The sequence below is a fragment of the Mobula birostris genome, chromosome 1, assembly GCF_030028105.1.
Source record: "Mobula birostris isolate sMobBir1 chromosome 1, sMobBir1.hap1, whole genome shotgun sequence".
In the NCBI taxonomy this organism is placed as follows: Eukaryota; Metazoa; Chordata; class Chondrichthyes; order Myliobatiformes; family Myliobatidae; genus Mobula; species Mobula birostris.
In genome coordinates, this window is record NC_092370.1 from 149,838,499 (window position 1) to 149,863,666 (window position 25,168).

General features: G+C 45.5%; 1 protein-coding gene across 6 annotated transcripts in view; it reads right to left on the reverse strand.

The window, feature by feature from the left end:
• Positions 1 to 25,168, reverse strand: part of numb (NUMB endocytic adaptor protein) — a 272,755-nt gene that overhangs the window by 58,807 nt on the left and 188,780 nt on the right. For all 6 annotated transcript variants that reach the window (XM_072263780.1, XM_072263789.1, XM_072263746.1 and 3 more), the window contains 2 exons: positions 14,860 to 15,000; positions 6,405 to 6,609 (listed from right to left, as the gene is read on the reverse strand). In XM_072263780.1, coding sequence (XP_072119881.1) covers positions 6,405 to 6,609; positions 14,860 to 15,000 — 346 coding nt within the window. The remainder of the gene's footprint in view (positions 1 to 6,404; positions 6,610 to 14,859; positions 15,001 to 25,168) is intronic.

Below are 25,168 nucleotides of genomic sequence, written 5' to 3' on the forward strand. Positions count from 1 at the left end.
ACACTCAGTCCTCTTTTATTGTCATTTAGAAATGCACACATGCATTAAGAAATGATACAATGTTTCTCTGGAGTGCTATCACAGAAAACAGGACAAAACAAAGACTAACACTGACAGAACCACATAATTATAACATATAGTTACAGCAGTGCAAAGCAATGCCATAATTTGATGAAGAACAAACCATGGCACGGTAAAAATAGTCTCAAAGTCCCCGAGGCCCCGATAGCAGGCGGCAAAAAGGGAGAAACTCCCTGCCATAAACCTCCAGGCACCGTCAACTTGCCGATGCCTTGGAAGCAGCCGACTATAGCCGACACTGAGTCCATCCGTCCGAAAACTTCGAGCCTCCAACCAGCCCTCCGATACAGTCTCCCCAGCGCCATCCTCTGCCAAGTGCCTTCGACCTCACCCCGGCCGCTGAAACAAGCAAAGCCGAGGATTTCGGGGCCTTCAGCTCCAGAGATTCCGATTACCACACGGTAGCAGCAGCAGCGAAACGGGCATTTCAAAGTTTTCCAGATGTTCTCTCACAACCGTCTCCATCAAATCAGAATTGTGCACAGTCCCCTACTTGACAGATAACATATTCATCACCAGAAAGGCCGCGCGCACTGCCGTCGTGCCATCTTCTCCTCCCTTAATTGAGTAATGAACTATGGAATAAGCTATAGTAGATGAAGTTTTGTGTGTTGAGAAAAGGTTAGTAACTGAAGGGACTTTACTGAAAGTCCTGCATCCGAAGCTGGTCAAGAAGTTTCAGTCATTTAGCGTTCAGGATGAGAGAGTAAATTGGATTCAACTTTGGCTTCACGGGAGAAGCCACAGAGTGGTAGCAGATAGTTGCCTCTCCGCCAGGAGGCCTGTGACTAGTGGTGTGCCACAGGGATCGGTGCTGGCTTCATTGTCGTTTGTCATCTATATCAACAACGATCTGGATGATAATGTGGTAAACTGGATCTGCAGATTTGCGGATGATGACAAGATTGGGAAAAATATCAAAGCTTGCAGCAGGATCTGCACCAGCTTGAAAATGCCATATGGAATTTAATACAGACAAGTGAGAGGTGTTAACTTTGGGAGGACAAACCAGAAGAGGAATTTCACAGTGAACAGTAGGGTACTGAGGAATATGGTAGAACAGAGGGAATTGGTGTACTGATCCACAATTCCTTGAAAGTGACATCACAGAAATATAGGGTCATAAAGAGTGTTCTTGTCACATTGGCCTTCATAAATCAAAATATTGTTACAGGAGTTGGGATGTTATGTTGAAGTTGTACAAGACATTGGTGAGACCAAATTTGGAGTGTTCTGTGCAGTTCTGGACAATTACATTCGGGAATGCTATCAGTAAGACTGAAAGAGTGCGGAAAAGAAAAGTTGAGCATCCAAGTAATAGGGAAAAGTTGGGCATATTCCATGGAGCGTGGGAGAATGTGGGAGAATGTGGGAGATTTGGAGGTATTCAAAATTATAAGTATAGGTAGGGTTAATGCAAGCAGGCGATTCCCAATGAGTTTAGGTGGAACTAGATCTGGAGGTCAAAGGTTAAGAATGGAAGGCAAAATATTTAAGAGAAACCTGAGGGAGAACTTCTTCGCTCAGGGCGGTGTGAGCGTGGAACAACAGGAAGTGAAAAGTTTGGAATAATACATAGACGGGAGGGCTGTAGAAGGGTGTGGTCAGTGTAGGTCGATGGGACAAGGTAGAATAACAGTTCAGCATAGACAAGATGGGCAGAACTGCCCAGTGGCACTGACACCAATCATCATGAAGTGTTTTGAATGGCTGGTAATGGCATATATCAAAAACTCCATTCCTGCCATACTGGGCACTCACCAATATGAACAAACATACCAACAGAACTACTCTACGACAGATGCCTGGCCCTGACACACCTGGTAAATGAGGGCACTTGTGCCAGAATGCTGGTTCTGGATTTCAGTTTGGCATTCAGCACTATTATCCCACAGTCCTTGGTGAACAAACTCCCACTCCATACTCTAAATATATCACTGTGCAACTGGGTGTTGGACTTCCCAATCAACAGACTTCAGATAGTCAGGATGCACTCCAGGGCTGTGTGCTGAACCCATTGTTATACACTGCTCACATATAACTGCACAACCAAACACCCAAGTAATCATATTGTCAAGTTCACCACTGACACGACAGTGGTGGGGATCATCACCAACGATTAGGTGGCCTCAGAAGAGGTGGAAAAGCTCAAAGCCTAGTGCCAGGCAAATAACCTCTTCCTCAATATCAACAAAACAAAGAAGATGTTTATCGACTTCAAGAGAACTCGTACTACTCACACCCTTCTTTACTTCACCAGCACAGCAGTGGAAACTGTGAGCAGAATCAAACTCCTGGGAGTGCACAATCCACAATGTCTCATGGCCCCATAATATAGTCACACAATCAAGAAAACTCACCAACACCACCTCCTCCTGAGGAGGCTGAAGAGAGCTAGACAATGCACATCAACATTCATGTCATCCTATAGATGTGTAGTAGAGAGTATCCTAACAAGCATGGTACAGAAACTGCACTACAGCAGGCAGGATGGGTCATGAAAACTGCCCAATACATCACTGGCATCAGCCTACATGCCATCAAGGACATATATACAGAAAGCTGCCAGAAAAGGGCCAGTCACATCGTGAAGGACACCACCTACCCTGCTCATGGACTGTTTGTCCCATTCCCACCAGAACATAAGTGACGTAGCATCCATGCCAGCACAACCAGTCAAAAACAGTCATTTTCCCCAAGCAGTCAAGGTGATCAACACCTCTACCCACAAACCTACCTCTCCACACCTCCACCCACCATTACTTTATAATTTCCTGTCAGAGTTTCCTTATGTACAGATATTCCTGTGCCTGATGTCACTTACCAATGTATAAAAGCTAACCTATGTGTTTTATTATTATTATTATTATTATTATTATTGTGTTTTTATCTTATTTTGATTTTTTTCATGCTGCATCAGATCTGGAGTAACAATTATTTCATTCTCCTATATACTTGTGTACTGAAAATGACATTAAACAATCTAGAATCTTCAATCCAGCATGTATGACCTTAAAGAAGAATATGGACTCTTTTTTTTAAAATCTGCTGAGTAATTTTCCAAAGTGTTATTTTTGTTTTCCACCACCAATGTTTCCCTTTTCGAGTTATTATACAAGTGTATTTCTATGGGCTACAAGCTGTCATCCAAACCCCCATTTCACTCAGTCAAAATGTGAAGTTTCAGGTAAATGCTAAATCACAAAGAGATTTGAAAACCTGCAACCCATCCAGAAATTACTTTTCGAAAAACAGACCTCCTTTTTAAAATGCCTTTATTTTTATCCTTTTCTTTCGACCTCTTTTTCTGGGATATTGACAGGTACCTATTATTTCGTGAAGGCCTTTAGTGTAACGCAGTTGGGAAATCAGTAAAATATAATAGGCTTGAGTAAAACCAAAAAACAGTATTGTGAGATGCAAATTGTTGTGGTAATGTGGGATTAGTTAACCAAGGGTAACACTAAATCAGGTGTAAACCAACCATCAAAACTCTAATCACAACAGTTTAGCAACACCTTGATCACTTTGCACTAAAATAGACTTTTTAAAATCTAATTGTGTTTTCTCATGAAAGCTGTGTATAATTTATGCTAATTTGTTTTTCTTGTGAATGCTGCTTATCTGATGCTATGTGCCTGTGATGCTCCTGCAAGTAAATTAACCATTCCACCAATATATATGTGTGCTTGTCCATAGGACAATATACTAGACTTTAACTGTGTGCGTGTGCATTTGGGGGGGGGGGGGGGTGCGAGTTAGGTGGTTTGGGAAAGTACTCTGTATATAGATTGGGTAAAACAATTTATAAATTTTCTTGCCACATTGCTATTGTGTATACAAATAACTTTCTCAGTCAGTAATTAGATTATGAGAACACTCAGTCCTCTTTTATTGTCATTTAGAAATGCACACATGCATTAAGAAATGATACAATGTTTCTCTGGAGTGCTATCACAGAAAACAGGACAAAACAAAGACTAACACTGACAGAACCACATAATTATAACATATAGTTACAGCAGTGCAAAGCAATGCCATAATTTGATGAAGAACAAACCATGGCACGGTAAAAATAGTCTCAAAGTCCCCGAGGCCCCGATAGCAGGCGGCAAAAAGGGAGAAACTCCCTGCCATAAACCTCCAGGCACCGTCAACTTGCCGATGCCTTGGAAGCAGCCGACTATAGCCGACACTGAGTCCATCCGTCCGAAAACTTCGAGCCTCCAACCAGCCCTCCGATACAGTCTCCCCAGCGCCATCCTCTGCCAAGTGCCTTCGACCTCACCCCGGCCGCTGAAACAAGCAAAGCCGAGGATTTCGGGGCCTTCAGCTCCAGAGATTCCGATTACCACACGGTAGCAGCAGCAGCGAAACGGGCATTTCAAAGTTTTCCAGATGTTCTCTCACAACCGTCTCCATCAAATCAGAATTGTGCACAGTCCCCTACTTGACAGATAACATATTCATCACCAGAAAGGCCGCGCGCACTGCCGTCGTGCCATCTTCTCCTCCCTTAATTGAGTAATGAACTATGGAATAAGCTATAGTAGATGAAGTTTTGTGTGTTGAGAAAAGGTTAGTAACTGAAGGGACTTTACTGAAAGTCCTGCATCCGAAGCTGGTCAAGAAGTTTCAGTCATTTAGCGTTCAGGATGAGAGAGTAAATTGGATTCAACTTTGGCTTCACGGGAGAAGCCACAGAGTGGTAGCAGATAGTTGCCTCTCCGCCAGGAGGCCTGTGACTAGTGGTGTGCCACAGGGATCGGTGCTGGCTTCATTGTCGTTTGTCATCTATATCAACAACGATCTGGATGATAATGTGGTAAACTGGATCTGCAGATTTGCGGATGATGACAAGATTGGGAAAAATATCAAAGCTTGCAGCAGGATCTGCACCAGCTTGAAAATGCCATATGGAATTTAATACAGACAAGTGAGAGGTGTTAACTTTGGGAGGACAAACCAGAAGAGGAATTTCACAGTGAACAGTAGGGTACTGAGGAATATGGTAGAACAGAGGGAATTGGTGTACTGATCCACAATTCCTTGAAAGTGACATCACAGAAATATAGGGTCATAAAGAGTGTTCTTGTCACATTGGCCTTCATAAATCAAAATATTGTTACAGGAGTTGGGATGTTATGTTGAAGTTGTACAAGACATTGGTGAGACCAAATTTGGAGTGTTCTGTGCAGTTCTGGACAATTACATTCGGGAATGCTATCAGTAAGACTGAAAGAGTGCGGAAAAGAAAAGTTGAGCATCCAAGTAATAGGGAAAAGTTGGGCATATTCCATGGAGCGTGGGAGAATGTGGGAGAATGTGGGAGATTTGGAGGTATTCAAAATTATAAGTATAGGTAGGGTTAATGCAAGCAGGCGATTTCCAATGAGTTTAGGTGGAACTAGATCTGGAGGTCAAAGGTTAAGAATGGAAGGCAAAATATTTAAGAGAAACCTGAGGGAGAACTTCTTCGCTCAGGGCGGTGTGAGCGTGGAACAACAGGAAGTGAAAAGTTTGGAATAATACATAGACGGGAGGGCTGTAGAAGGGTGTGGTCAGTGTAGGTCGATGGGACAAGGTAGAATAACAGTTCAGCATAGACAAGATGGGCAGAAGGGCCCTTTTTCTGTGCCTTAGTGCTCTATGACTTTACTAATTAATAATGCTGTAGTTAAGGACCCTTCAGTGAAGAGCAATTTCAAAATGATAGAACTGAATGTGATTCATTTCAATCTGAAGCCAGGATCCTAAAATGCCAACTCTGACAGTCAGAGAACGAATTGGCTATGTTAGACTGAGAAATTACAGGAACAATGGCTAATGAATAGAATATATACACACTGTGTACAGCAGCTTTAACACACAAAATCCCCACGAGTTGTGATCCAATTATAGTTAAAATACTTTCAGAATTCAGTAAAGAGAATCAATGCATTGAAAGAGATGGAAAATTCAAAAAATAAAAGTAGGCTAATGAGAAACAATCAGACAAACCTTCCAAGTCAAAAGGAAAAGAGTAGCACAATTAGAGGGTTGAAGTAGCTTGTTACACATTTTCCATTCTGGAATCATCTTCATAAGGGAATGGGAGAAATACTTCAGACCATATTTGGGTCATGGTAGAAACTCGGAAGTTCTTTCTATGAGCTGGCATAGATATAGCTGTGTTATCATATACTTTTGTGTTTGTTGTAGTACATTCCTCTTGTCTACAAGTTATTATTAAGCATAACATTGTTGTAGCTGGTGGAAGAATTACTCCTTTTTCAAGAACCTATCGTTCCTCCTCCCTTCATCTCGTTACATTGCTTCTTTACCTTTCTTGGTGTCCTGTATCTGTCTCATAATTTCTTCACACTCTGCTTGCTCAGTGGCTGAGATTACTCGGAAGGAACCTTCCCTGGTGAAGGTGGTTCGATTGGCATCGAAAGTGGCAGTAACATTACATTCCTTCTCACGTTTCTGCTTCCTTTCCAAACACGCTGCAAAAGCACAGCCCACAGCATGACTTAATCGCTCACCCTGCGAAACATTATAAAATCATTAGCATAACACCAGGGACTTGATTTCATATAGAACTGTCAGCATCATTTACCAACATACTAGTTCTCCTACTATCTAGGTACAGATAAGTAAAATTAACTCCTTGCTCAGCTGCATGGACATCACTATCAATCAAGAAAAGTGGCCAACAAAAGCCTCTGGCCGAAGATCTTTTGTTTGTCATTTTTTTTTTCAGGGAATGGGTAGAAATCAGCTAGGAAAGGACAAGAGATTAAAGTAGGGCGGTTCTCAACTGTATGTTGTACTGCACCACACAGCAGATTTAACCACAGTGCAGCCTTCATATGAAGCACATCTTTCATCTGAGGTAGGGTAGGAAGCAAATCAAAATTTCAGCATGCATTCTCTTTCAAATTAATTCCTGAAGTGTCTATTTCATTAAGATGGAAAATTATTTAATTATATTAGCTCTGCAACTGAAAATTTCACAGCAGACTGAATCAGAATCAGATACATTATCACGGACAAAACTGTATGCAACATGTAGATGACAGCAACAGCAAAGTTCAAGTCCATTCGCCACTGAAAACTGAAAATCTAGTTGACCGATTGCGAACTACTTTTGGTTCATTGTCATTGGTTCATAGTTTTTGAGATTTTTTTAAAATTTGGAAGTCATTGGACAAGATTTGGATGGACAGGATTTATGTTCACTTGGAAAGACCGAATCTCATAAGTCACGGAAAATACTTTTGTGCAGTGGAGATCATGCCTCAAGTATTTATTTAAAGACAAAGCATAGTGTCAAGTACCCCGTGACAGGTTAACGAACCAGCAGAAATGGAAAACACTTTGGAGTCCGGTATTGCTATTAGCTATTAGTAACTATGCAATACAGTAATTTAAAATGCAAATAAATCAAACAGGCTAGCAATGATTATATATAAGTAAGTGTGGAATACATATGAAAACCAAGCTTCTTCAAGTCTAGGAGTAAACAGATAGTCTTACGATGATGAGTAAAGTTCAGTTCGTGGTATTGAGGAGAGAGGGAGGGGGGGAGAGGGGGGAGGGGAGAGGGGGGAGGGGAGAGGGGGGAGGGGAGAGGGGGGAGGGGAGAGGGGGGAGGGGAGAGGGGGGAGAGAGAGGGGGGAGAGAGAGGGGGGAGAGAGAGGGAGGAGAGGGAGGGGAGAGGGAGGGGAGAGGGAGGGGAGAGGGAGACATATACACACACACAGATTTGAGTCTTCAGGTGAGCTGACGCTGTCAATCTTCCCGTTGTCCTTTGAAATCCTTTAAAAGTCCCCGACTGTGACTTCAACAAAGGGGACTGTTTCTCTATGGTGGAGTCATCAACCCAGGCAAGAGAAAGAAAGTGAGAGACCTCACCTTTGTCCCCCTTCGCCCACACCTCAGCGAGTTCCACGTTCGCCATGACGCTGAACTCTATGATCAGAGATTAAGGGAGCTAGGGCTTTACTCTTTGGAGAGGAGCAGGATGAGAGGAGACATGATAGAGGTGTACAAGATAATAAGAGGAATAGATAGAGTGGACAGCCAGTGCCTCTTCCCCAGGGCACCACTGCTCAATACAAGAGGACATGGCTTTAAGGTAAGGGGTGGGAAGTTCAAGGGGGATATTAGAGGAAGATTTTTTACTCAGAGGGTGGTTGGTGCGTGGAATGCACTGCCTGAGTCAGTGGTGGAGGCAGAAAGTGGAGTTTAAGAGACTACTAGACAGGTATATTATGGAGGAATTTAAGGTGGGGGGTTATGTGGGAGGCAGGGTCTGAGGGTCGGCACATCATTGTGGGCTGAAGGGCCTGTACTGTGCTGTACTATTCTATGTTCTATGTTCTTCCGCCGGCTCCGTCTTCGAGCCTACTTCTTCAGCAAGGACTCTCCCACCCCCACCGGTGACCCCTTCTCCTCTCTTCTACCCTCCTCCTCTTCATGGACACCCTGCTCTGGATCTCTTTATTGCTAACTGCCGATGGGACATCAACCATCTCAACTTCACCGCACCTTTTTCCCATTCCAACCTCACTCCTTCCGAACGCTCTGCTCTCCACTCCCTCTGCACTAATCCTGACTTTACTATAAAACCCGCCGTTAAGGGCGGGGGGGGGGGGGAGGTGCTGTTGTAGTCTGGCGTACTGGCCTCTACCTTGCCAAGGCACAGCGACAACTCGCGGATGCCTCCTCTTATTTACCCCTCGATCATGACCCCACTAAGGAGCACCAGGCCATTGTCTCCCACACCATCACTAACTTTATCAGCTCAGGGGATCTCCCATCCACTGCTACCAACCTTACAGTTCCCACACCCCACACTTCACATTTCTACCTCCTACCCAAGATCCACAAAACTGCCTGTCCAGGTAGACCCATTGTCTCAGCTTGCTCCTGCCCCACCGAACTCATTTCTGCATACCTCGACACTGTTTTATCCCCCCTTGTTCAATCCCTTCCTACCTACGTTCGTGACACTTCTCATGCTCTGAATTTTTTCCATGATTTTATGTTCCCTGGCCCCCACCGCTTTATTTTCGCCATGGATGTCCAGTCCCTTTCTACTTCCACCCCCCCCCCGCCCCCCCATCAGGAAGGTCTCAAAGCTCTGCGCTTCTTTTTGGATTCCAGACCTAATCAGTTCCCCTCTACCACTGCTCTCCTCCGTCTAGCGGAATTAGTCCTTACTCTTAATAATTTCTCCTTTGGCTCCTCCCACTTCCTCCAAACTAAAGGTGTAGCCATGGGCACCCGTATGGGTCCCAGCTATGCCAGCCTTTTTGTTGGCTTTGTGGAACAATCCATGTTCCAAGCCTATATCGGCATCTGTCCCCCCCACTTCTCCTTCGCTAGATCAACAACTGCATTGGTGCTGCTTCCTGCACGCATGCTGAGCTCGTTGACTTCATTAACTTTGTCTCCAACTTTCACCCTGCCCTCAAGTTTACCTGGTCCATTTCCAACACCTCCCTCCCCTTTCTAGATCTTTCTGTCTCTATCTCTGGAGACAGCTTATCTACTGATGTCTACTATAAGACTACGGACTCTCACAGCTACCTGGACTATTCCTCTTCCCACCCCGTCACTTGCAAAAACGCCATCCCCTTCTCGCAATTCTTCCGTCTCTGCCGCATCTGCTCTCAGGATGAGGCTTTTCATTCCAGGACGAAGGAGATGTCCCCCTTTTTTTAAAGAAAGGGGCTTCCCTTCCTCCACCACCAACTCTGCTCTCAAACACATTTCTCCCTTTTCACACACATCTGTTCTCACCCTATCCTCCCGCCACCCCACTAGGAATAGGGTTCCCCATGTCCTCACCTACCACCCCACCAGCCTCTGGGTCCAACATATAATTCTCCGTAACCTCTGCTACCTCCAACAGGATCCCACCACTAAGCACATCTTTCCCTCCCCCCCTCTGCTTTTTGCAGAGATTGCTCCCTATGTGACTCCCTTGTCCGTTTGTCCTCCCCATACCTTCCCACCGATCTCCGTCCCAGCACTTATCCTTGTAAGCAGAACAAGTGCTACACAAGCCCTTACACTTCCTCCCTCATCACCATTCAGGGCCCCAGACAGTCCTTCCAGTTGAGCCGACACTTCACCTGTGAGTCAGCTGGGGTGATATACTGCGTCCAGTGCTCCCGATATGGCCTTCTATATATTGGTGAGACCTGATGCAGGCTGGGAGACCATTTCCCTGAACCCTACGCTCTGTCCGCCAGAATAAGCAGGATCTCCCAGTGGCCACACATTTTAATTCCACGTCCCATTCCCATTCTGATATGTCTATCCACAGCCTCCTCTACTCTCAAGGTGAAGTCACACTCAGGTTGGAGGAACACCACTTTATATTCTGTCTGGGTAGCCTCCAACCTGATGGCATGAACGCTGACTTCTCTAATTTCTGTTAATGCACCACCTCCCCTTCGTACCCCATCCGTTATTTATTTTTTTTTATATATATATATATATCCCTCTCCCTCCCTCTCTCTCTCCTTTTTCTCCCTCTGTCCCTCTCACTATACCCCTTGCCCATCCTCTGGGCTTCCCCCCTCCCCCTTTCTTTCTCCCTAGGCCTCCTGTCCCATGATCCTCTCCCTTCTCCAGCCTCGTATCCCTTTTGCCAATCAACTTTCCAGCTCTTGGCTCCATCCCTCCCCCTCCTGTCTTCTCCTATCATTTCAGATCTCCCCCTCCCCCTCCCACTTTCAAATCTCTTACTATCTCTTCTTTCAGTTAGTCCTGACGAGAGGTCTCGGCCCGAAACGTTGACTGTACCTCTTCCTATAGATGCTGCCTGACCTGCTGCGTTCATCAGCATTTTTTATGTGTGTTGCTTTAAATTCCAGCATCTGCAGATTTCCTCATGTTTGCATGTAAATGGAGCGGGCAGTGTTGGAGATTTCGACCCAAGAAGCTCAGGTGAGAAGAGGCAAAGGCTCTAGGTAAGTTTCTGGTACGATTTTATTTTTTTTTGTCTATTAGTATACAGCTACTGCAGTGAGAATGAATCCAGTCAATGGTATGTTAAGAAACTTCAAGGGTGAAAAGACCCTGATGGGAGTTATATCAGTCAGTCAGTGGGTGCCCTCCCGAATCTGGGGTTGGCGGCTATGCACCTCCATCTTCTTCGATCTTGCGACAGCACCGAGTACAGCCTCTCCTCCAGTTTGTTCTCGCTGGCCGCCTTGGCACCGCCCGCTGCTGCCCCCGACGAACTTGAACTCGAGCCCCAGGCTGTGTCGGCCTGCAGCCACGGCCGCTTCTTCGAGCTCGGCCCTTCTTTGGGCGGAGGCCTTGGGCAGGTCCAGGCACACGGTGCAGCGCCCACGTTCATCATGTCTCTTCTAACGCGGTGCATAGCATACGATTCGTGAGGCTTTAATCTCTTCCACGAAAGATGGCCATTGGCTCACAAGGAGCTCATCCGCCCTTTGTCAGGTCTTGTTTTTTTTTTAGTCCTGCTGGGTGTCCTCACACCGTCTTCACCAGACTAAGTCCAGTGGGGGAGCCGGCCTGAGTCGCCGACCACTCGACCACGGAGTTATATACAGGCTTCCAAATACAGCCAGGATGTGGGCGACAAATTACAGTGGGAGGTAGAAAAAGTACACAAACACAGCAATGTTATGATGGTCGTGGAGGATTTCAATATGCAGCTAGATTGGAAAAATTATGTTGATGCTGGATTGCAAGAGGAGGAATTTGTAGATTGCTACAAAGTGGTTTTTCAAGTAGCTTGTTCTTGAGCCCACTAGGGAAAAGACAATTCTGAATTGAGTATTTTGTAATGAACCAGATTTGATTACAGAGCTTAAGGTAAAGGAATTGTTGAGAACCAGTGATCATAATATGATACAATTCACCCTGCAGTTTGAGGAAGTAAAGTTAAGACTGGATGTATCCGTATTACAGTGAAATAAAGGGAATTACAGAGGCATGGGAAAGGAACTGGCCAAAGTTGACTGAAAGGAGACATTGGCAGAGATGACAGAACAGCAATGGCTGGAGTTTCAGGGAGCAGTTCGGAAGGTGCAGGGTAGACATATCCGAAAGAAGAAGTATACTAACTGGAGGATGAAACACCCATGGATGACAAGGGAAGTCAAGTGCAGCATAAAAGCAAAATAGAGAGCATACAATATTGCCAAAATTAGTGGGAAGCTAGGGATTAGGAAGTATTTAAAAACCAAAAGGAGGCAACTAAAAAAGCATTAGGATAAGGATGAAATATGAAGATGAGCTAACCAATCATATATAAAGGATACCGGAAGGTTTTTCAGATATATGAAGAGTAAAAGAAGTAATAGTGGATTTTGGATTGTGGGAAACTGATGCTGGAGAGGTTGTAATGGGGGTCAAAAAAATGGCAGATGAGCTCAATAATTATTTTGCGTCAGTCTTTACTGAGGAAGACACTAGCAGAATGCCAGAAATTTGAGAACATCAGGGGGCAGGTGTGAATACAGTTGCTATCACTAAGGAGAAGGTGCTTAGGAAGCTGAAAGGTCGAAGGGAGGTAAGTCACCTGCACCAAATGGACTACACCCCCCCCCGCCCCCCCAGCCAGGGTTCTGAAGGAGGTGACTGAAGAGATCGTGGAGGCAGCATTAGTAGTGATCTTTCAAGAATCACTAGATATTCTGGAATGGTTCTTGAGGACTGGAAAATTGCAAATGTCCACTCTTTATGAAGGGAGAATGGCAAAAGACAGGAAATTGCAAGCTAATTAGCCTTGCTTCAGTGGCTGGGAAGATTTTGGTGTCCATTATTAAGGATGATCCTTCGGGGTACACGATAAAATAGGCCAAAGTCAGCATGGTTTCCTTTAGTAGAAATCTTGCCTGACAAACCTGATGGAACTTTTTGAGGAACTAACAGGCAGGATAGACAAAGGAGAGTCAGTGGATTTTGTTTGCTTGGATTTTCAGAAGCCCTTTGACAAGCTGCCGCACATGAGTCTGTTAAGATAAGTGCCCATGGTACTACAAGAAAAGTAACAGCAAGGATAAAAGAGTGGTTGACTGACAGGAGGAAAAGAGTGGGTATAAAGGAGACCCACTCTTTCTGGTTGGCTAACGGTGACTAGTGGTGTTCTGCAGGGGTCAATGTTGGGACTGCTCCTTTTCACATTATATGTTAATGATTTGGATGACAAAATTGAAAGCTTTGTGGCCAAGTTTTCAGATCATACAAAGATAGGTGGAGAGGCAGGTATTGCATGGAGTTTGATGGCTCTGGGCCTGCACTTGCTGGAGTTTAGAAGAATCGGGGTGGGGTGGGGGAGTGAAATCTCATTGCAAACTATTAAATTTTGAAGGCCAAAACAGAATAGACATGGTGAGGATGTGGGAGAGTCAAGGACCACAGGGCACAGATTCAGAATAGAAGGATGTTGTTTTAGATCAGACATGAGGAGGAATTTCTTTAACCAGAGGGTCGTGAATCTGTGGAATTCATTACCACAGATGGCTGTGGAGAGCAAGTCGTTGAGTATACTTAAAATGGAGGTTGATAGGTTCTGATTAGTAAGAGCGTCAAAAGTTATAGGGAGTAGGATGGAGGTAGCATTGAGAGAGATAATAAATCAGCCATGATTGAATGGCATAGCAAATTTGATGGGGTGAATATCCTAACTCTTCTTGGCCTTATGGTATTGTAGGAATTGGTACCGGTACTGTTTATATATAACGGATGAGAATATAGGTTGTGTGAGGTAGCAAATATTGCAAAATTGCATCAGAGTAACAAAAAAAAATGATGCATCATTTTTCAAACTAAGGTCTCCTGGACTGCACAGTTTATTGTTTCTTAATTGAAGATTGCAGCTCAGATCGATGCATTGTTGCTCAAGGGAAACAACCAGAGGTCTTGAACAAATACAAAGCATTTCACTTCGTATTTTAATAGTTAATTTCTGAAATTTGTTTTTTTAAATTAAAAAAACTACACAGCTACAGGTCAATACCAAGAATCTGCTTTTCCAAGTAACACATTGTTTTGGAGTTAAATGCGACACAACACTGCACAAGGTCGGGTGACTGCAAATGGACACAGCAAATGAGTAGCTGCAAGTGTTTGAAAGTTTTTCCATTTTGTTAGAATGGCAGTCCTGTTACACAGGCACACTTTCTACTCTAAGCAGGGCTGAGAGATTTGGCTAATTGTCATTGTTGCTGTGACCCAGCACAGACTAGGAATAAAACCTGTGATCAAATGACCTTGCACTGTGGAATGAGTCAGAAGCTTGTTGAGGAAAAGACCAAGAGAAATAACAATTACTTAAATGTAAATGGCATGGAATGATTTTTCAATTCAAAAAGACGCAAGTTCAACAGAACCATTCAACTTCCACAATGTTGGTGGAGAACAGATAACTTACATGGAGCAAAGGCAAATCAGTATTCTACCACAAATATAATTCAAGAAAAACCAACTGCAATCCTAATCTTCCTTCATTACCTCAAGTGAAGTGCCCCCACCCTTGCTTATATCCCCTGCAATAACAATAGAATCTGAAATACAGCTAAATCTGACTTTCAAACTCTCACTATTCTTTGCACTTCTGGTCAGATGCTAACTGCATTTCATTGGCTTTTTATCTGTACTTGGCACAATGACAATAAAGTTGAATCTAATCTAATCTAAAGAACTTTATGCTTCCTCTAACAATCTCAGAGCACTCCCCACCTTACTCCCACCATAACAATAGATGCCGCCTTGTTATAAAAGAAGAGAAAAGAGTTTAATTACCGAATCTCGTATCGCCAAGAAGCAATGACAGATCCAACGCCTGGTTGTACCATCTCGACAAATGTATGAGAATGCCTTGTCAAAGTTTCGATCAGGAGCACAGAAGGATACCTTCTCTATAGTTTGATCAACAATTAGGTCCTGAGGGAAAAAAGGAAAACAAGTTTTTCCAAAAGAACTATAATGTTTTACCAATCATCTGCCATCTTATGTACCCAGTCTAGCTGCCTGTTGAATTACTTGAATACATTCAATCTTTTATTTTAGTCAGGCACTAGATGGCAGCCTTGCATTCTGTACTAATTGTACACTGAAGCTGTCATTTCCAGTTATTTTGTTGAGAGATTGTATGATACAAGAGCATAAGACAGAGGAGCAGAATGAGGCCATTCAGCCCACTGAGTCTGCTCTGCCTTTCCAACAGATTATTTATTATCCCTCTCAACCCCACTCTCCTGTTATTGTGGAATGTAAAATGTTTCTTTTAAAGCAACTGATACATATGAACCTTGTAATCTGGAAAATTTTCGCTTTTTTTTTTAAAACTCAACTAACTGGGCCTATCCATTATTAGTAAAATACTTGTGTATACTGTTGCATGATTACTAAGCTAGTCCAATCCCTCTTTTACAGCCTCAGTGTCTCTCATAATTGCTGAACCCTACTCGATCACATGATACATTACTACAAAGTTAGTCTTACACTATGCAACATCAGTTTATCCCAAGCAACACACACAAAACGTTGGAGGAACTCAGCAGATCAGGCAGCATCTAGAGAAATGAATAAATAGCAAAGTTTTGGGCAGAGACCCTTCTTCAGGACTGGGAAGGAAGCTGGAAGACACCAGAATGAATAAGTTGGGGGGCGGGGGGGGGAAGAGAGAAATGGGAAGGAGAATAGCTGGAAGGTGAATGGTGAAGGCAGGTGGATAGGAAAGATGAAGTGTTGGAGAGGAAGAGCCTGATAGGAGAGGAGAGTGGATCACAGAAGAAATCGAAGGAGGAGGTGATAGATAGGTAAGAAGAGATAAGAGAATAGAAGAAGAGGGGTGGAGAGGGAAAACATTTTACTGGAAGGAGAAATTGATATTCATGCCATCAGGCTGGAGGTTACTTTATCCCAAATACAATGTGACAAAATGAAATTGTACCTAATCATGTTTTATTTTTATACAACATTTTCAACTGCAGAAACAAAACCACAAGACCCCTATGATATACATCTAATAGTCAAGGCCTGTGGACACAAACATTTCAACAATTCAGAAATAAAGCTTGTGCTACAAAGAAAAAAATATTGCATCCTACTTTTCTCATTTCAAGTATCCATACATCCTGATGCCTTATAAATGCAGCCAGTCTTGGAATCAAACTTCCATATTTCCCCAAACAATCCAATGCTACAGTTCCAAACTGAAGAGTTAAAAGCTACACATACAAAATGCTGGAGGAACTCAGCAGGCCAGGCAGCATCTATGGAAAAAAGAGCAGTTGATGTTTTGGGCTGAAACCCTTCGGCAAGACTGGAGAAAAAAAGCTGAGGAGTAGATTTAAAAGGTGGGGGGAGGGGGATGGAGGAAGTGAAGAGCTGGGAAGTTGATTGGTGAAAGAGACAGAAGGCCATGGAAGAAAGAAAAAGGGGGGAGAGGCACCAGAGGAAGGCAATAGGCGGGCAAAGAGACAAGGTGAGAGAAGGAAAAGGGGATAGGAAATGGAGAAGGGGGGTGTGGGGGCATTACTGGAAGTTTGAGAAATTGATGTTCGCGCCATCAGGTTGGAGGCTATCCAAACAGAATATAAGGTGTTGTTTCTCCAACCTAAGTGTGGCTTCATCACAACAGTGAAGGAGGCCATGGATGGACATTTGGAATGGGAATAAGAAGTGGAATTAAAATGGGCGGCCACTGGGAGATCCTGCTTGTTCTGGCGGATGGAGCGTAGATACTCAACGAAGTGATCTCCCAATCTGTGTCGAGTCTGACTAATATACAGGAGGCCACATCAGGAGCACCAAAGACAGTAATCCTGCCTTATGCAGCTGGATCCTGGACTTCCTGTCAGATTGCCAGCAGGTGGTAAGAGTGGGCTCCCTCACCTCCACACCTCTGAGTCTCAACACTCTCAACTCTCAGAACCAGAGGCCACAGTTTAAGAATAAGGGGTAGACAATTTAGAACGGAGTTGAGGAAAAACTTTTTCACACAGAGGGTTGTGGTTCTGTGGAATGCTCTGCCTCGGAAGGCAGTGGAGGCCAATTCTCTGGATTCTTTCAAGAAAGAGTTAGATAGAGCTCTTAAAGATAGCGGAGTAAAGGGATATGGGAAGAAGGCAGGAAAAGTGTACTGATTGTGGATGATCAGCCATGATCACAGTGAATGGTGGTGCTGGCTCGAAGGGCTGAATGGCTTACTCCTGCACCTATTGTCTATTAACACAGGAACCCCTCAGGGCTGTGTACTGAGTCCCCTCCTTTACTCCCTGTACACCCATGACTGTGTCACCACCCACAGCTCTAATCTGCTAATTAAATTTGCTGATGACACTACATTGATTGGTCTAATTTCAAACAATAATGAGGTGGCCTACAGGGAAGAAGTCATCTCTCTGATGCAGTGGTGTCAAGAAAACAACCTTTCCTTCAATGTCGCAAAAACAAAGGAGCTAGTTGTGGATTGCAGGAGGAATGGAGACGGGCTAACCCCTATTGACATCAATGGATTTGGCGTTGAGAGGGTAAACAGCTTAAGTTCCTCAGCATCCATATCACTGAAGACTTCACATGGTCTGTACACACCAGCTGTGTGGTGAAAAAGGCACAACAGCGCCTCTTTCACCTCAGACGGTTGAGGAAGTTTGGTATGACCCCAAGTCCTAAGGACTTTCTACAGGAGCACAACTGAGAGCATCCTGACTGGCTGCATCACTACCTGGTATGGGAACTGTACCTCCCTTAATCTGCAGAGAGTGGTGCGGACAGCCCAGCACATCTGTAGTAGTGAACTTCCCATGATGCAGGACATTTACAAAGACAGGTGTGAAAAAAAGGGCCCCCTAGGATCACTGGGGGCCTGAGTAACCCCAACCACAATCTACTCCAGCTGCTACCATCCAGGAAACTGTACCGCAGCATAAAAGCCAGGACCTCTATTTCTTAAAAGTATGCAAAGATTTGGCATGACATCTAACTTCTATAGATGTGTAGTGAAGAGTATATTGACTGGCTACATCACAGCCTGCTATGGAAACACCAATGTCTTTGAATGGAAAATCCTACAAAAAGTAGTGGATGCTGCCTAGTTCATCACAGGGAAAGCCCTCATCATCACTGAGCACATCTACATGAAACGCTGTCATAGGAAATCACTATCCATTATCAGGATTCCTCACCACCCAGGACATGCTCTCTTCTCGCTGCTGCCATCAGGAAGCAGGTACAAAAGCCTCAGGACTCACACCGCCAGGTTCAGGAACAGTTACTATATCTCAACCATCAGGCTGTTAAATCAGAGGGGATAACTTCACTTGCCCCTTCACTGAATGGTTTCCACAACCTATGGACTCACTTCCAAGGACTCTTCACCTCATGTTCTCGATATTTGTGGTGGCATCTGTTAGACTCACGAGACCATGGATCTGCGCCTGGAAAGTCTTGCTTCCGTCTGCGTTAGAGCAGCATCTGTTGTGGCTGTAGAGTTCCACACGGGAGTGACAGTCTCGGCTGCAGCGACTGCACTTGAAGGTGCTGTCCTCCAGTGTTGTCTTGGTGCTGTTTTTCCGATGAGTGCGCTTTTCTTCAGCAGCAAGCCTCAGCTTCTCTTCTCCTCTTTTTAGACCTCTGCGTAGTTCCAGCCTCCAGTGAGAGTGATTGCTTGCGATGTCCTCCCACCTCTTGACTTTCGTTTTCAGTGACTTCATGTCTCTCTTGCAAACGTCTTTGAAACGAAGATGAGGCAGCCCTTGTGCTCTCTTGCCGGAGGCCAGTTCCCCGTACAGCAGGTCTTTCGGGATCCTCCCGTCTGACATGCAGTGTACGTGGCCCAGCCAGCGGAGTCGGCGCTGTTGGAGCAGGGTGAAGAGGCTGGGTATCTGGGCACGGGCCAGGACCTCATTGTTGGTGACTCGGTCAGTCCACGTGACGCCCAGGATGCGTCTCAGGCTGCGAAGGTGGAAAGCGTTGAGGCGCCGCTCTTGTCTGCAGTAGAGGCCGCAGGTCTTGCTGCCGTAAAGCAGTGTGCTGAGGACGTAGGCCCTGTAGACTGCAACTTTGGTGTGCGTCATCAGCTTTCTGTTCTCCCAGACTCTCTTTGTCAGCCTGGCGAATGTTGAGGTTGCTCGTCCGATCCGTCTATTGATCTCGGGGTCTAGGGAGAGGCTGTCCATGATGGTGGAGCCAAGGTATGTAAACTCGTGAACTACCTCCAGCTCCTGACTCTTTAACTCAACTCCTTGACTAATAAAAGTACACCATTCAACTGTATACTTAAGACCAGAATTAGGCCATTCGGTCCATCAAGTCTGCTGCACCATTCCATCACGGCTGATTTATTGTCCCTCTCAAACCCATTCTCCTGCCTTCTTCCTATAACCTTTGGCACTCTGATTAATTACGAGTCAATCAAACTCCGCTTTAAACATTTGCAATGAATTGGCCCCCACAACTATCTGTAGCAATGAATTCCACAGATTCACAGCCCTCCAGCTAAAGAAATTTCTTCTCATATTTTTTGAAAGGACGTTCTTGTATTCTGAGGCTGTGTCCTCTGGCCCTCGACTCTCCCATCATAGGAAACATCCTTTCTATGTCAACTCTGTCTACGCCTTTCAATATTCGATAGGCTCAAATGAGATCCCCTCCTCCTCATTCTTCAAAATTCTAGTGATCACAGGCCCAGGGCCATCAAACATTCCTCGTTTGTTCACTCTTTCATTATCTGGGATAATTTTCGTGAATCTTCTCTGATCAATTGCCAATGCCAACACATCTTTTCTCACATAAAGAGTTCAAAACTGCTCACAATACTCCAAGTGCTGTCTAACCAATGTCTTTTAAAGCCTTGGCATTACATCCTCGCTCTTGCCTTCTAACCTTCTTGCAAAGAATGCTAACACTGCATTCACCTTCCTTACCGCTGACCCATTCTGCAAAGTAGCCTTTTATCGAACTCTGCACAAGGACTCCTAACTTCTTTTTCATCTTTGATTTCTGAAGAGGCAGAGCTGAGTGATGATGGCACTAAATGGCAACTCCTTCGCTTGCATCTTAGGAAACAGCTCTATTTCTATCTTTGATATCTCTTTTTCTCCCTTTCAAGGTTCTTTTCAAGACCCTGACCTGGAGTTACACTCTGACTTCAGTTCTCTGCGGGAATGGGACCCGCTCGCAGGGCCTCGTGACCAGCTGCTTTTTGATATACCAAGGACACGGCCTGAAATGCAAGTGCCGGATTTTCGTGCTTTTGGAGGCAGGCTGATTTGACGCTGGTGCCGCTGCCGCCTACTGATGCGTCACGGAAGAACAAGGAAGATCAGAAGCAGTGGGCTTGCTTGCTGTTGGCTGTGTGCTCACAGGCACAGAGCTTGGAAAAAGTGATGCAACAGACTTTTAACACCATAAATCAGCAAGTTGTTTTGTCATGTCTCCCCTCTCGCTGTGAAATGGGAACACCCCTTTTCCCCTTATTATGGAGAGAGAGAGCCTGTGGTATGTTGAATGCCGGGTGAACAACTAGTCTTTGGGGTACTGCAAGTCTGTGTCTTTACTGATGCTTTTCTGCATGCTTGAGTGCTCGGTGGGGGCGCTGATGCTTTTTTGCTGGCTGGGGGGGGGTCATTGCCTTGCTTGTGCGTGGGTGGGGGGAGTTTGGGAGGGCTTTGGGGTTCTAACATTTAACTGTCATTCATTCTTTGGGGCACTCCTCTGTTTTCATGGATGTTCGCAAAGAAAAAGAATTTCAGGATGTAAATTGTATATATAATACCCTGAGAAAGGTTCACTGCTAACGTAATGGTTTCTCTATAGCAGCAGTGTTAGGGTTATGAATAGAGATAACGGGGGCTTTGAAATGTACGCTGTCCAATGAGGGGAGTGTTTTTCTTTCTTGTGTGCCCGAGAGCGAGGGATTCACGGGCTTTGTTTGGCGAAAGATGGAGAGAGAAGATGCCGGAATGGAGAGGTCGGAGACTACAGGATGGAGTGGACATGGAATGGGGCTGGGAGTTGTTGATGCCCGGGAGAAATCAATGGAGAACTAATGGACAGGGAAACTGTGAGCTCCAACGTGCATATTAGACTGTTTCATCAAAATAGATTCTTTCCTTTGTTTTTCTTTACTAACCCTCTAGTCAAATTAAGAATTACAAAGATAAATCGTTTAATTGCATATGGTGAACTGTCTGTTATTTTCTGGTATGATTTGTAACAGGGGAAAACATCATGCAGCATCCACACAAACGACAATTCACAAGTTTAGCGGGGCCGGAGACTGTCTTCCCTTCGATTAACACAGCTGGCCGAACCTGAGGGTTACATTTGTGGGGGTTTTGTTCTGGGATTGATTTCGTTGGATGCTGTGTGATTGCCCTGAGAAATGAACCAGTGGGTTGTGTGTTTTAAGTCTGTGCCAGTATGGATGCAGCTGGGGTGGAGCAGTGGTGTTCATCCACGGGGTTACTGGTAACTAATGCGTATGTGTTGAGTGGAGTAGGTGTTCGTACTCTGGATGAATTGTTAATTCGCCTGTTAAGTACTGTCACAGCTGTCGGCAAAATTACGATTGCTGGGCGGAGGTTTGATCAAACGGCGGGCACCGACCTCATTTTACTGCAGACTAGCGCTGACGTAACTGCTGGAGCTGCTCAGTAATATCGGTGCCCCAGGTGAGGTGGGGCCATGGACTGTCCATACTGTCAAGGAGGAAGAGTGTGTAGTGGAGCGGGCCGAATCACAAGTCAAGTTTCCCTAGCTGGGGGTGGAGACTTGAAAGACGGGGTTCTATCATTTCTGAGGAGTGAGGGGAAGGAGTGGTCAGATTTGGAATGTCTAATTAGTCCCCACCCCCCCAAGGAAGAGTGAGAATTCTGAGTTAGTATCTGCCCTTATCTCTCTGGCAAATAAATGGAAAAATGCCCAGGTCCAAAGTACCAGCTATGGCAGGCTCTGCCTATTCTCAGGAATGAAGCCCACCCCTAAAAAGGGAAGAGGAGTATGAGACTTGGGCGGAGCAGACCTCTCATTTGTTAGATGAGTGGCAGTGCTCTGTTGACGTAAAGTGACCGAGATTGGTTGAGCGGTTGAGGGGACAGGCTGCTGACATGGTGAGAGCCATGAAGTCCGATTACATGGGAGCATTGGAAAATGTGTTTGGCATGACAGGAAGCCCAATGGAGCTAACAGCGGGGTTTCAGAACATGCATCAGGAGAAGGGGGAGAAGCTTTCTGCCTACATTTTTCGGCTAGAGAGGCAGCTACATTGCTTGCAGCGTAGAGGGGCCTTCAGACAGCTGAGGTGGATCAGTTAAGAATGGACCAGATAGCAATGGGCACCCAGTCCCAGGACCTGATCGCTTGAGATGTCCAACTATCTCGTAAGACGCGCACCCCCCTTGTTTGTTGAGCTGATCAGAGGTACAAGAGGAGGAGAATGTGTCAGAGGTACAGGAGGCCTCCGTCAGCAGGGTACAGTCCTTGGTGGTGGTCCCCTGCGATGAAGTGGATGAAGTGACCACGGATAGCCTGCCCTGGGGAGTAGAGGAGACTGTGGTAGGGTTGAAAACTGTGATGTCCCAGTTGTTATCAGCAGGTGTGACCCCCCCCCCCCATATGATGGAGCTGATAGGGAGGTGGATCCTCTAAGCGGACGGATTATATGGAAGGCTGCTTGCAGCTGGTGTCACACAAGAAGGGGAGCGGCCAGTATTTGTTATAACTCTGGTGAAGAGGGACACTTCAGGTGGGAGTGTGAAGGACAGGAAATCTTTCAGAGAGTGAGCCCCCAAGTACCTAGGCAGAGAAAGTTGTTGGAAAAGTTTAAAAGAGACCCAGTGAGGAGATGGCCTGGCATATCGGGGGGAATACATTCCCAGCAATATATCAAGGAACACCCTAACGCAAAAAACGATTTTCCTGAAGGCTTAGTGGGGCCAAGCTCCAGTGTATCGCTACAGATAGAGGGTATTTATGCTAGAGCCATACTTGACACAGGGTCGTAGGTCACTTTGCTGTACCATTCATTTTACAACCAGTATTTGACGCATTTACCATTGATGCCAGTCAGTGCACTAGAGATCTGGGGTCTTAGTGCGCATGATTATCTGTATGATGGTTATTTGTCAGTGAAGCTGGAGTTTTCAGAGGACGATGTGAGAGTGGCTGAGGTCCTTGATACATTAGCTCTAGTTTGTCCGGACCCCATTGAGAGAGTCGGTGTTCTAATTCTTGTGGAGACCAACACTCCTATTGCGAGGAGGCTCATGGGAGCCTGCAAGGAGAAAGCTGGAGAGAGCTTCCTAAGAACATTGTCCATTCACCTGGTGTTTCGAGCTGTTTTTGAGGAAATGCGTGGCTGCAGTGGGCCGGACAATGAGTTTAGACGAGGGACTGTGTGGTTCACCCATTCCAAGCCAATTGTGTTACGGCCCAGGGAATTAACGAAAATAATGGGAAACCCCAAATTTCCTGGAATACTCGAAGGCAAGGCCTTCTTGATGGATGCTCCAGAACACCACAAAGAGGAGTCGGAAATGCCTGCTGGGGTACTGGTGAGGTCCGAACTGCAGAAACCCTCGGTTGTACAGACGAACAGGATGGCAGTGTGGCAGTGACTGTCAGGATCACTACGAGGAAGGAGGTCACCTTCAAGTGGGGGATGGCCTCTGGCGCACCTTTTTCTGGTGACAGTAATATCTTGTGTCCCTGTGAGACAAGCCAGGGAGAAACGAGTGGAAAAGGGAGGAAAGTTGACCGCTGAGTCATTCAACTTCGGGGACTCCCCGGTACCTGCAGGTTGGAAGAAGTTGGTAGAGAAGATGTTGAAGCTGGAAGGTGTCTTTTCGAAACACTGGTTATTTTGAAGTGGGTTGTCCCAACAGCGCTCATCACACTATCCAGGTAACTGAGGACACCAGGCTGCATAGGCAGAAGATGTTTGGCAGCATTTGTGTAATTTGAAGGAGGCTGGGATCATCACCAAGTCTCAAAGCCCCTATTCGTCTCAGTAGGCCAGGAAAAAAAATGGGAAGATACGGATGTGTGTGGACTATAGGACTTTGAACAGGTATACCAACCCCGACCAATATATGGTCCCAAGGATCGAAGACGCGCTGGCCTGTCTGAGTGATGTGAAGCGCTTCAAGTGTGCTGGACTTGAGGAGTGGAAATAACCAGATCCCCATGAGTGAGACTGACAAAGAGAAGACAGCATTTATATGTCCACTGGATTCTTCCAGTTCGAAAGGATGCCCCAGGGCATATTGATAGGCCCTGCGACCTTCCAGCATGTCATGGAGAAAACGGTGGGGGAGATGAACTTGCTTGAGGTATTGGTGCATCTGGATGACCTCATCCAGATTTCGGTCCACCTTGGAAGAACATGAAGAAAGGCTTTCCCTGGTCAACTGCTAGTCCTGCAAGACGTCTTTTAGCTATGTTGGGCACATAGTTTCACAGATGGAGTAACTACAGATCCGTCTAAGATAGAAGTGATGACCACCTGGTCAAGGCCCCAGACTGTGAGCGCTTTTGGCTTGTTCCTTGGGTTTTGTGGTTACTATCGGAGGTTCGTGAAGGGCTACGCGAAAATGAGTCATCTGTTGAATCAGCTTCTGTGTGGTTACCCTCCCTTGGGGAAGAAAGGGAGGAGGACAAAAGGAGAGGAGGGTAGAGTACCTTAGCCCTACAAGGGACGCTTTGTTGTGGGATGTGAAATGTGAAGAGGCCTTTCGGTTGCTAGAGGATGTGCTGACCCAGGCACCAGTGCTGACTTTTGCAGACCCTCGACTGCCGTATGTACTGCATACAGATGCCAGCAGAGAGGGCTTAGGGGGTTTCCTGTATCAGGATTAGGGCACCGGGTTGAGACCAGATGCCAGCCGGAGTCTGTTGTCCTCTGAGAAAAACTACCCCACGCACAAGTTGGAGTTTTTGGCGTTGAAATGGGCTGTGGTGGATAAGCTGAGTGACTACCTCTATGGTGCCAAGTTTAAGGTGAGGACGGACAACAATCCCTTAACTTATAACCTGACCTTGGTGTAAATGATTGCCACAGGCCATCTGTGGTTGGCGGCGTTGTCTGCCTATGATTTCAGCCTAA